Below are 13,290 nucleotides of genomic sequence, written 5' to 3'. Positions count from 1 at the left end.
ACGCCACCACGGTGGCGTACATCAATCACCAGGGAGGAACTCGCAGTCGAGCTGTGATGTCGGAGGTGTCTCAGAACCTGGCTTGGGCGGAGTGCCACCTTCCAGCAATCTCTGCAGTCTTCATCCCGGGAGTCCTCAATTGGGAGGCAGACTTCCTCAGCCATCACGACGTGCATCCCGGGGAATGGTCGCTTCACCCAGAGGTGTTTCAACTTCTCGTGGACAAATGGGGACTGCCGGAGTTGGACCTGATGGCCTCCTGTCACAATTACAAGTTACCCGTGTACGGCTCAAGGACAAGGGACGCAGGCGCAAGCCTGGTGGACGCGCTGTCGGTGAAATGGACATTTCACCTAGCATACCTGTCCCCTCCGATCTCCCTGCTACCTCGGGTACTAAGAAAAATCAAACAGGACGGGTACACGTTTCTGCTGGTGGCTCCAGCGTGGCCCAGACATCCTTGGTACTCCGATCTCAGCAGCTTGTCCGTAGATGCCCCGTTCCTTCTGCCTCAGCGTCGGGACCTGCTGTCTCAGGGGCCTTGCCTTTACCCAGATGTGGGTCGGCTGTCTTTGACGGCGTAGCTCTTAAGACAGCCGTCTTAAGGTCCCGGGGCTTTTCAAGCTCTGTCATCAGTACCATGCTGAGGGCGCGTGAACCTGCCTCTGCACGGATTTACCACAGGGTGTGGCACACTTACTTTCAGTGGTGTGAGTCCAGAAACTTTGATCCTCAGGTGTTCAGGGTTTCTAGGATTTTGGCATTTCTGCAGTCAGGTCTTGACCTGGGCTTACGTCTTGCTTCCCTGAAGTTTCATGTATCGGCTCTGTCTGTGTGGTTCCAACGTAGAATCGCTACACTGCCTGACGTTCACACCTTTTTCCAGGGTGTTCTTAGAATCCAGCCTCCCTTTGTGGCTCCGTGGGACTTGGCGGTGGTTCTTCGGGTCCTGCAGGGACCTCCTTTTGAACCTCTTGAGTCGGATGACCTCAAGTGGTTAACACTTAAGACTGTGTTTCTCCTGGCAATTGCTTCGGCCAGGAGGGTATCCGAGTTGGGGGCACTTTCCTGTAGTCCCCACTTCTTAATTTTTCACCAGGATAGAGCAGTGCTTCGCACTCGTCCTGAGTTTTTGCCTAAAGTTGTCTCCGAGTTCCACATCAATCAGGAACTGGTGGTGCCAGCTTTTCAGTCCCCTAATCTTACAGCTGGCGAGGCTTCATTGGACGTTGTCCGTGCTGTCAGAGTTTATGTTGATCGGACTGCTTCTGTTAGAAGGTCCGATTCTTTTTGTCCTCTTTGGTTTTCAAATGTGAGCAAATGCGCTCTATACCCCTTACAAATATATAAGTACGTATGATTGCATATGGTGCATACAAAATGACCCAATTGGCTAAAAGATATATATTTACTGAAGAAAAACATATATGAATAAAGAGCAAACAATATTATCAAAGTATTATAGTGGATGGTGAATGAATCGTCAGATTATACACATGCAGGTGAGTATGCAGTGTACAGCTGTATGGGGCAAGTCTCGAGGTGCGTGCCTCTCTGTAAGAGAATGAGTCCCCCACTGTTACAAAGTGAGATATGATGTGATAAAACAACACACTGCTGGGATCTGGAGATAATTTGGCTGGGAAGAGTTAATGTGTAAGGGGGGGGAATAAGTTGGTGCGGCGTCCCGCACGATAAAGTCAGTGGACAGCGGCGTGTAGGATGAGTATAGATGCCCGGGGTGATGTTCTGGGGTAAGCAGTACGGGTATATACCTGGATAGCAGTGGGAGGCGTAGGACACTAACACAGAGTCCGGGCCGTGGACCTCGCCGGAGAGCACCGGGCTGACTCCGTGACCACCGGCGCGTCCAGTCGGGCGGGACTGCGTGGTGTAACAGAGACGGATGAACGGAGATGGCTCTGGTGGGAACAGTCCCCGTTCTCCAGACCTGCTAAGGCACTCACCTCCTCCTGCCTCGACAGGACTCCGCTCTTACCCCTGCCGGCTCGATGATCTCTGGGATCCTCCTCTCTGGTCTGGTGTCCCTTGTTACGTGTCCTGGCAGTAAGTGTCAGCCGACACTGTGGATTCAGTGTTTCTCTCCAGTCCTCGCTTGTGGGTTAAATAGGATTATGGTTCTGGTGCCAACGCGTTTCGACCCACAGAGGGTCTTCTTCAAGGCAATGTGGTTAATGTCCAGTCTCAAGGGTGTGTTTTTAAACATGCAGTCTTTGGTTTTCATAAGAGGGGTTGGCCTGCCCACAAACAAACTGTTGTCCGTTGGCTTTGTTCTGTTATTGGGTGAGGCTTATGTACAGGAAGGTTTACCTGTTCCAGCCTCTGTTAAGGCTCATTCCACTCGCTCTGTGGGTCCTTCTTGGGCTGCTAGACGTGGTGCCTGTCATGAAAAATATAGTGCAGCCGGTATAAAAGCCTAATTTCAATTTAAAGTTATTATTAAAACGTATAACATTGCTGAGAAATTGCTATAAATCCATGACACTCCCTTTTGTGTCTTTAATGCCTTCTGCATTATTTAAATGAGCTGCTTGTGAGGACACTACTGTATTGTTCAGAGCCTGTATAAAGGAGATCATGTGATTGTGCAGAGCCTATATACTGATAGCTGGCAGCTTGGTGATGTCACAGGATGCGCCACATAAACATGCCCTTGCCGGTATACGAGAGCTGCTCATTATGGGCCGTATTCAATTAGCTGCAATAATTTTGCTGCCGCTGTTGGAATCTACTTTCTGCCTACATCGTGTGTTTTGGCTGCGGAAACTTATCGTGTGCGCCCAAGCTATTCATCGTATTCAATTCCAAAGGACGCAAAATCTCGTCCTGGCGAAACTCAAACAGGCAAAGTGCTGTCAGAGATGGGGAAGTCAGCCTAACACCCCCCAAAAGATGCACTAACCTTGGGGATCAGTATAGATGTCCCCGGTTAACCTCCCTGGAGCTATTTTGGGTACTTAAGTGCTTTCAATTGCCTCTATATAGCGTCTTTGCACAAGTAGTGAAGAATAGCATAAAGCAGGGGGTTTTTTTTGGAGAAAATAAGTAGTCCTGTCAGTGATGCCAAAAATGCACCTTCAGCAAGCACCTGCAATCCAAAAAAACACCTCCCCCATACTTGCTGGCCCCCCAAAAGTCTATTTCGCTACTTTTTAGGTGTGTGCCCCCACTTTGAACTTTTTCGCCCCCTTTTTCAAAGTCATTTTTTGGGGTGTTACTTTTTTTTTTTCTTTTTTTTTACACAGTTACCCTTTGGGAGGCTGTCCAAAGGGTGCAGAGGGGTTTCCGCACCTTTGCACCCCAAAACCGCAATTCTGTGCTTTTTTCTACCGGCTATTCATAGGCGAAACTTTTCCGCCTATTACATTGCATTGACTTTCCGCGTACGCAAAAAGTCTTTGCAATTGAATACGGGAAAAAGTTTTTTACATCATCCGCGATATTTTTTCGTGGATTCCGGCTTTTTGCCGCTAATTGAATACGGCCCTATGTATTCGAAAATATATATAGATAGATAGATATAGAGATATATATATAGAGAGAGAGAGATGGATAGATAGATATCTAGAAGGATAGCTACCTTTTTATATAGGCACGTTCAAAGGTGAATATATGAAACTATACAACTATTAACACAGTAAGTGCAAACCTGTTTGTTTAATGAGCTGAAGTGCCTGTGCTTGACATGTACGATTCAAGGGATTTATCATTGCTCTTTACGCTCTTTGGGAACCACACCAGCTTATTGTATGATTTTAATTATACACTGAAACGGATTTATAACTCTGTGGTTTCTGCGGCCGCTGGGATGAATCTAGAGGTCTGCTTAACCTTCTATGGAGCCAGGTGCACACATTGAGATCAACAGCAATGCTAGAAATGTTTATTATTCAGAATAGATCAATCTGGGTTCATGCTGCGTAGATCTACCACCAGTAATGTCTGCAGATTGTATTCTTTTATTTTCCATTCCTACGTGACAATGCTGGCTTGCTACTGCTGTATGGTCTGTCATCTTGATGATAAGGTTTTGGTCGTAGACTTTTAAAGTTGCCACATTTTATACTACATTCCGTCTCTGGCTAAGGTTCAACCCTCTGATCCGTTATCAAGGACTTCCAAATGGAACGAGGCACTTGTCAAGGTTGCACAATGTCTCCAGCTTTATTTGTAATTGCACTGGAACATTTACTGTAGCTCAATTAATATGTAGTAATAAAAACAGAATAGGTTTAAGACTAAGAGGTTTAGAGGAAAAAATCTCCTTATACGCTAATGACCTGCTAATGAATCACTCTTCACTTCAGAATGTGCTGGAAACATTCTTGGATAGGAACATTTTCCAGATCCGATCGCTAATTGGATAAATCGGTCGTCTGCCCAGTAAATAACACCCCTAGGGTAAACATGATGCCTTCACTGCAGGTTATGTAGTACTGGTATACTTGCAGTGAACATTGAGATCTTTTGTACACTATACACAACACAGTCATTACCATAGTATTAAAAGCTAAATTTAGAGATCAAACCACTACCATACAGACCTCAGTATTCATTCTGCCTGGGAGGACCTACGAAATAGTTTTCCGATGCATGTAATTGGCTTATAATGCTCTTTATAATATCTTCTTCTGAAGGGGCCTATTTATCAATATTACAAAAGCCACCCTACAAATGATCATTCCTTATTGCAGCAATAAGCAATGATTACTTGTATTAAAGCATATATATCTGCGGGACGGCAGCGCTGATGAGAGGCTGTCCTGTTGAAGAGCTTGGCAGAGAAGTGATGGCTATAGCTTTACTCTCTTTTCTTACGCAGCAAACTGCTGACCATGAACAGTATCATACTACAAGAAGGACGAAAGCTGCCGGAGAGGGATCAGGAGATCCCTTTCTGGCAATAATACCTTCATATCCACATTGCGCCTAATGCCGTCCGACAAGGACGTTGGCTAAATGTAGCTTGGTAAATCCGCAGTCCCCATCCACAATAATGTATTAAACCTTAGTTAAGTTAGCCTAATACAGGAGATATCTACGCAAGGGTTTATTTTCTAATTTTGTAAAATACTGGTTCCATGGTAGACAAGCCCACACACAATACACTGGTAGGTTTATTAACACAAATATATGGTAAACAATTTCTTGCAAATGCTTATTACAGAAAATGCTATATTCTTAGACCAGCAACCAATAATATTGAGGCTGTGGACATATAACCCATGATGTTTAATTTGTATAGTAATCTTTCCTTATTAATCAAAAAAGAATTGTGATGGTATGCAGTCAGAATGTCACCCGTTCACTATGACATACAAAATGTTAACGGCAAGAGGTTGACATCGATGTCAACTGATCAATGTCGACTGATTAACCTGCGTGATTAACACCTGCACAGTGTCAAAGAACGTCTACATCAAAAAATATTGACATTTTAATGACCTTTCCAGCAGGATTAGGGTTAGAATTACATAAGGAACAGTTTGTCAACATTTTAACAAATTTGACAGGTTTGGTATAAAAGATCTACACTAAAAAGAGAGACCCCAAATGGCAGACAGTCGATAGGGACAAAAGGTCGACATGGATAACATGTACACAATATTGACACAAAAATAGCCAACACTAATTTTCTTTGTTTTGTTTTCTAACCCTAATCGTCACCCTATCCCTCTTTCCTGGTGCCTAACCCTAATGTTTGGGGTAAGTGCCTACCGTCTGGGATCACGCCCCACCCTAAAAGAAAAAACATGTCGATCATTTCAGTGTTGATCTTTTGACCCTGTCAACCTTTTGTCCCTGTCTATTTTCATCCATGTCTACCTTTTGTCCCATGTCGACCTATTGACTGTCTCCCATTTGGTGTCTAGACATTGCCAACCTTTTTAGTGTAGATCTATTGACTGGAACGCAAATTCGACACATCGTAGTTGACATGCTAAATGTCCGCATGACCATTGTGGGTTTTTTTGTTTTTTTTACAGCCATGTCGGCATTGTGTCTACGTAATTAATGTTGAACAAATATAATACTCCTAGTGATCATTGTCAAATATAATAGGGTTTCAAAATCTATTTTAAGAAAATGGACAAAACAATGAAAATATTTGCCATGGTTTAGTTCTAGCCACTGTGATAACCCGAGTTATAGGATGTTGGAAGCAATTAGTTCTGTCTCAAACCCTCTATATTAGGCCTGATTCTGGCTGACTTTGACCAGCACTTATTATTCATTTAACTGCACTTAACTACGGACATTGGCCCTCATTCAGAGCCGCACGCTCTGAATGAGGGCCGGGCTCCATTTTCATGGAGCGTCCTCCTGGACGCTCGTATAGCTGTGGGTCACCACCCACAGGCTATACGAGCGTGCTTTGTGATGGCCGCGATGGTCGAGACCATCGCGACCATCGAAATTGCGAGCCGGAGCCTGCGGTTGAGGTTTTCAACCGCAAGCTCCGGAGTGATTTTGGCTCTATCAGAGCCAAAATCACTCCCACTGACATCACTAGTGATGTCAGTGGGCCGGCTTCTGACGGGAGGCGTTCCCGTGGGAACGCCCCCGTCAGGGAGGCACGCCCACCAAAGGGGGCGTGCTGTCAATCAACATTGACAGCACGCCCCCTTTGATCGGACACAACGAGCGAAGGACTTTCCTTCGCTCGTCGCGTCTGGCGCATGCGCACGACGGAGCTCCCTCCATCGTGCGCATGCTCAGTGCATAACATCGACCCACTTGCGAGCGGACAGCCGCTCGCGAGTGGGTCTGAATCAGGCCCATTGTTCAATTTGAAAGAATGTTGACATGACTCTGATAACTCCTTAATAAAATCAATTGTCATCCCATACATTTGTGTAGATTTAAAAAGAGAATGCCACGTGTGTGTGTGTGTGTGTTTGAGGCAAGTAGAGCACTTTGTGTTGGGGTATTTTACATTTGTGCTGTGAAGCACTTTATTTTGAAATGGAGAGTATTTGTCAGGCTAAACCAGGTCATCATACTGGATTATATGTGTGACACTTGGATTTGGCATTTTGTATTTTAATCTTCAGCATTGCTAGGAGATGCTGTTATCAGAATTCATTCAATTTCATAAAGTAATCCTCTTTGCTGGGTTAGCATGTCCTTCCAATTCCCTGGTAAGTCAGGATTACTGCAATACACAGGCAGACCTGCTCTTTCATACATAGCTAACAGTGTTTGGAATATGGATTTTATAATTATCTTCCATGCAACTCTATTCGCACATAGACATGTCTATATATTTATCTGGGGCAGTCCCGATTCTAGGCAGGTCTCGAAAGACGTGACACTGGCCATGTAAGACATTTTGCACCTGCCCTGCAGCACAGCAGATGGCCGATATACCTGCGGAAAGTCAGCCAACCTCCTGTACATTTGCTGCAGGGGCCGCCGGTGACTGACAGCTCAACTGTGTGGGCAAATTTAAATGCCTGCCCTCTTGTGATGTCAGGAGCGCTCTGTGTGTCAGGAGAGATGCAGTATTGTGCGGCGAGTCAATTGTGACTTATATGGTGCTTGACTGCCTGATGTGCGTTGATGGTACCGACTTTTACGCTGCTGTTAGTTGTCGAACGGGTATGAAGACAGCAGTGGGCGTCCCTATGCTCGGCTAAGTTTTGGAAGGCATTCGCATATTTTAGCAACTGCGATCTGTGAGACTGCAGTTGCGATTGCATTAGCATAAATCTCTGAATCGGCCCCTCATTCCTCAGGGAGCACTAACGCTGCAAGGTTTCCATTTTTCCTAGCAGGTGCACAGGTGTATTCATTACTGGCTGACACATTTTAAAAGATCCACAGGTGGAGCTAATTTCACTTGTGATTCTGTGAGGAGACCTGGAAAACATGCACGGTTAGTGCTCCCTGAGGAATGAGTTTGAGAAGGACTGATTTAAACCATAAAATCCGTAACTGTAGAGCAGAGGTTTATTTCATGTTCTCCTTGTTGCAATGCAAAACCAGTAGCAGATTAGTCTTATTCTGGGTACACACTAGATGATAGGTCAGATCCGCCCTAATCTGACCTATCTGGCACATCGTCTGGTGTGCACCAACTGTCGCTGTCAATGCGCGCTCCCACTGGTCATCGGCAACATCTCACTTCCGCCTTACATGCAGGGCTGATGGGGGATGTCATTGGCTCCGTTGCTGCCTGCATCGGCAAGTGTGTATGCACTTGCCGATGTCTGGTCCCGTTACTGCCGATGTCGGGCTGGGAGCACACAGTCTAGTGTGTGTACCCAGCCTTAGAATTTCTAGTTTAAGGACGAGTGCCTTTGATGCAGCATATTGTAATCTTAAGCATATTGTAATCTTAAGAGTAAAAAAAACAAAAAAAAAAACTGCAAGGGCTTACGTTCAATAGTTGTAGATTCAAATTGTGAGATGTCTAAATGATTCTCTTGGAATGGTCCGGTTTATGGGAATAAGACCTTGAACAAATGAGTCAAGATAGGCCATCTTTGTGTTGTACTTATTGTAATTTATTGGAACAAATTGTTAATAAAAAAGAAAACAATACAAATATCAAGCTTACCTGTAGTCTACTGTCCAGCCGGACAGTAATGGCAACAGGCTGAAGTGTCTACATGGTTTAAGGTGTCATCTTGAGAAAAGTACTGACTAGAATTTCTGGACCCTACGCATTTTGCCATCCAGTCTTTACCCTGGTTATGGCCTCCCCTATCTGGCATTACGGTTTTATAGTCTAGTGCAGTGATTCCCAACCTCGGTCCTCAAGGCACACCAACAGTCCTGTATTTAGTGATATCCATGGTTGAGCACACATAGATAAATCAAAATAACTGAGGTACTAATTAAGTTACATGTGCTCAAGTATGGTTATCCTTAAAACCTGGACTGTTAGTGTGCCTTGAGGACCGTGGTTGGGAACCCCTGGTCTAGTGCTTCCATGCAAACTTGTGCAAAACTGGACACACTCTCTCTCTAATGTGTGTGTGTGTGCCTATATCCGTTTCACATACAAAAAAAACTAACCAAGGGGGCACTTTTTTTTTTTCTTATTTTTATAACTACTTTCAATTAGCAACAGTCCACAAATCTGTGTACAAGAAGGATTGATAGTATGCTTATCTGGGGTTTTATTCACAAGGAATCTCCTTATGGACTCCTAACTTGCTTATCCACCTGAGCAGCCTTCTTTAGCACTGCAGTCATATCCATGTGCCACTCTTTGTGTTGTATATGAAAAACATCTTTTAATTATAGAAAGGATTTAAAATTCTTACTTTGAAACAAATTACCTTTAACTGAACCTCTTTAGGAATGGGACTTCCCAGAAGTTCCTAGTCATCCCTAGAACGAACAGATATCCTGGTAGCCACCAACGTCTCCTCAGTAGTTAAGCAAAATAATGCTACCCAATGCGTTTCATTGCACGCACAACTTCATCAGGCATGTCCATTATATAGTGAAACAAAGGGCCTGCTTAGGAGACCATCTTTATGGCACCTTCATGTGTGGTTTATGAAGGGGGAGAACAGTTTGACACACTTTCCTAATTATTAATGCACATTTAGAGAAATAACCCATAAGAAATAGGTGTAATAGTTATTCCACCAAAGTTTGAAGTTCAGAAAAACAAAAAATAAACAGCGCTAGCGTGGGAGGTGTTGTTCTAAGTGGGGTTCAGGAAATCACCCTGAATATTACTAATCTATAACAAATTATTCGCATCTGGCTTGGTTAAAAAAGCATTTATTCCATCATATATAAAACACAATATTAATAAACTGCTCCCTGCATTGGAGTAGTTATATAGCTGCACAAGTATGATATCACAAATATATATATATTCAGTCAATTGACTCTGATGTCTTACTCATAAGGGAGGCACTGGTATAGGTAATAGACGTCAGTCTGTAGATTCCGGAGAATGTTCCAGTATTGAAAGAGACGTTACCAATCCTGGTTAGCAAGATGTCCTCGAAATAATGTCCTCCTATGGAGGGATATTCCAGTGGTGTCTCAGAATGGAAATATGTACTGGTCCGGATCCTGTTGGAATGTCCACAGTGATTTAAAATCCTCCCAGAGTAGAATCAGCAAAGAGATATCAGTAGGCACTGCACATGCACGATGTTGTTAGCAAGCTCAACGCGTTTGTAGTTTTTACGGGAACATATATGACTTCATATTATGATTGCCTTCAGAGAGATTTTTATGTATTGTTTTTTGTTCACTGGCTTGGTTAATTGATTTAGATGATCTGCACATCTGTTTTTGATCTACTCATTTAAAGAGGTATAAATATTTGGCACAGTCAAAGACATCTACACACTCGCTCCTGACGAAGGTGTGGGCATTTCCACACAGAAACGCGTTGAGCTTGCTAACTACATCGTGCATGTGCAGTGCCTACTGATATCCCTATGCTGATTCTACTCTGGGAGGACTTAAAATCACTGTGGACATTCCAACAGGATCCGGACCAGTACATATTTCTCCTCTGAGACACCACTGGAATATCCCTCCATAGGAGGACACTATTGCGAGGACATCTTGCTAACCAGGATTGGTAACGTCTCTTTCAATACTGGAACATTCTCCGGAATCTACAGACTGACGTCTATTACCTATACCAGTGCCTCCCTTATGAGTAAGACATCAGAGTCAATTGACTGATATATATATATTTGTGATATCATACTTGTGCAGCTATATTACTACTCCAATGCAGGGAGCAGTTTATTAATATTGTGTTTTATATATGATGGAATAAATGCTTTTTTAACCAAGCCAGATGCGAATACATTTGTTATAGATTAGTAATATTCAGGGTGATTTCCTGAACCCCACTTAGAACAACACCTCCCACGCTAGCGCTGTTTATTTTTTATTTCTTATCTATTGATTTGCATTAAGGAGATTAACACCCTCCTTTTACAGCTGCTTGTTGTTAAGCGCCACTTCTAGTTTTTTCCTTTTGAAGTTCAGAAAAATGACTAGATGAGAACTTCAATAACACCATTTGTTTTAGCTGTTCATCCCTTGTTTACATAGGAATGGGTCACTATTTAATATCTTTTTATGTTGCATTTTGTTTTTTAGGTGGATCCAAAATACCTCATTGACCAGTCAGGAAAAACGGATGAGGCAAATTCATACATTTACCAGTTACACAAGTTTGTAATGCTGAACCCTTAAACATGATACCTGTTGGGAATACAGATTCAATCATCAGGGGAAAAAAGTGACGGTCTAGCACTTAACACTTAAGTAAAAAAAAAAAAGGGATGTTACCGTGTGATATCACTGGGTGAAATCAGGTTTTTATTTTTTTAGTTTCTTTTGGTTTCTTGTCCACTAGTTGTTACGTCACTGAAAAATTGCTTATTAACAGTTGCAAAGTGTTAGTGTTTGTGTTATTTCTTTGCAGTTTACTAGCAGGGATCAGGAATAAAAAGTTTCCAAATCATTTGTGTGTGTCTGATGTAACTGGGAATGGAAAGGTTGGAAAGGTTTGTGATGCTGCCTTTGCTGTTTGGGCAGCAGGCACAATTTAAGGTAATTCAAGAGGTACAACACAAATGCTGGGTAGATACTATACGATGCATAGTACAATATATTGTATTGTGTGACCCAGCTGTTGCGTTGTACTTCTGACACGGATCATAACAGTATCATACACATCGTATAGTGAGTACACACAATCAGTCATTCCCTGCTGCTGTTCGTTGCATCGATCCATCTGCTGTGCTTCAGTGGATTGGACAATGCAGTGAGTGACCGTGTGGTCACATGAAGCATACTGTATATAATGATACGTCCTGCCATCATTCGCTGGATTGTGCAGTGTGTACGGCGCAAAGTATCGTTATGTCACTGGGGCGCACCGTCGCATGGTGTGTGCCCAGCCCGTTGGCCATATTTTTGCAATGCTTTTATTTATTTTTTAATACCCAAACCATGAAAAATTCAATTGTATGCTTTGACTGTGGGTAACTTACACTGACCTGCCCTTACAGAGCAATCCATTTAATTACAAAACAAGGCAAACTAAGTGATTTTGAAATGCCCTAATTTTCACATAAAATGTTTGTAGGGTTTTTTTTTTTTTTGTAAAGTTACTAAACGATCTAGGCTTACATCTGATGTGTAGTCAGGGGTTACATCTAGTTTGCCCTGGTGCGTCAGTCACTATAGAAGTCTGTCTGTGTGAGTTATTGAGCCATACCAAATAATGTTCTTGGCAGCAGAAATTAAATTAGCCTGTCTGGTGTGTTGTAAAATTGGGCACAAGCATATGGTACATGTATCCTAATACAAAAGCTTGGGTTTGCTGCCACCTGCTGGTGCAAGCCAGCTCATTTTCAGAATCTAATTTAAATTGAAACTACATTTTCAGTAAATCTTTGTACATCCCATTGAAAGTTGTACTTAAAGACCTAGGGTCACCCTCATTTTAAAATAAGTTATTGTTTAACATTGGTTATAAACAGACTGTAACACCCTACACTACGGAGTACATTAAGCAGCCCAGGGATTGGGAAGGGGTGTTGCAATGCCCATCTCTACCCCTTGAAAGGGGATAGTCTCTCTTTTTTTCAATTGGGCTTCCTTAGTAGTTATAACATAATTATCATAGACCATAAACTCTAAAGTAAACGTTAAGCTTTCCAGAGACTGGTCATTTATAATGCCCAGAGCTCCCCCCATAATGGTTTAAACACACACAAGTAATGTGTGCCCCAAATTCTGAAGCTTGGATAATTACATTTCTTGGGTAACAGATAATTGCTTAGTTACTTTTGAATGCAAACCTTTTTTTTTTTTTTTTTCTACACGGCACATGAAGATGTTTATGGATAGGCCACTTGTGGATCATAGGCTGCAAGCATAAAGACCTCTAGTGCAGTGGTTCCAAAACTTTGTCCTCAACAGTCCAGGTTTTAAGGATATTCATACTAAAAGCACAGGTTGCTTATTTAGTACCTCAGTCAATTTGATTTAGCCATCTATGCACTCAATATTTTGATCAGTTTCCTTCTGTACCACAGACCAGCTTAGCAGATACTAGAAATTATTTAATCCAGAGGTTTCCAAACTCCGCCAGTACAGTCCAGGTTTTAAGAATATCCATGCTTGAGCACAAGTAACTTAATTAGTACCTCAGTCAATTTCATTTAAACATCTGGATTCAAGCTTGGATATCCTTAAAACCTGGACTGTAATGGCAGAGTTTGGGAACCTCTGGTATAATCATTCAAGAGGTTTCTTCTG

At 42.8% G+C, this 13,290-nt stretch overlaps 1 protein-coding gene across 2 annotated transcripts in view; it reads left to right on the top strand.

Annotated features, from left to right (window-relative positions):
* The window catches only part of TDRD9 (tudor domain containing 9), a 331,496-nt gene extending 320,011 nt beyond the window's left edge, over window positions 1-11,485 (top strand). For both annotated transcript variants that reach the window (XM_088455276.1, XM_088455275.1), the window contains exon 36: window positions 11,119-11,485. In XM_088455276.1, coding sequence (XP_088311402.1) covers window positions 11,119-11,214 — 96 coding nt within the window. In that variant the 3' untranslated portion in view covers window positions 11,215-11,485. The remainder of the gene's footprint in view (window positions 1-11,118) is intronic.
* Window positions 11,486-13,290: the final 1,805 nt, after the last annotated feature.

Source organism: Taudactylus pleione, unplaced genomic scaffold (genome assembly GCF_031769625.1).
Source record: "Taudactylus pleione unplaced genomic scaffold, aTauple2 ptg000652l, whole genome shotgun sequence".
NCBI classification, from domain to species: Eukaryota; Metazoa; Chordata; class Amphibia; order Anura; family Myobatrachidae; genus Taudactylus; species Taudactylus pleione.
The sequence above is the reverse complement of the archived record's forward strand: the minus strand, read 5'-3'. Positions and strand labels throughout refer to the sequence as shown.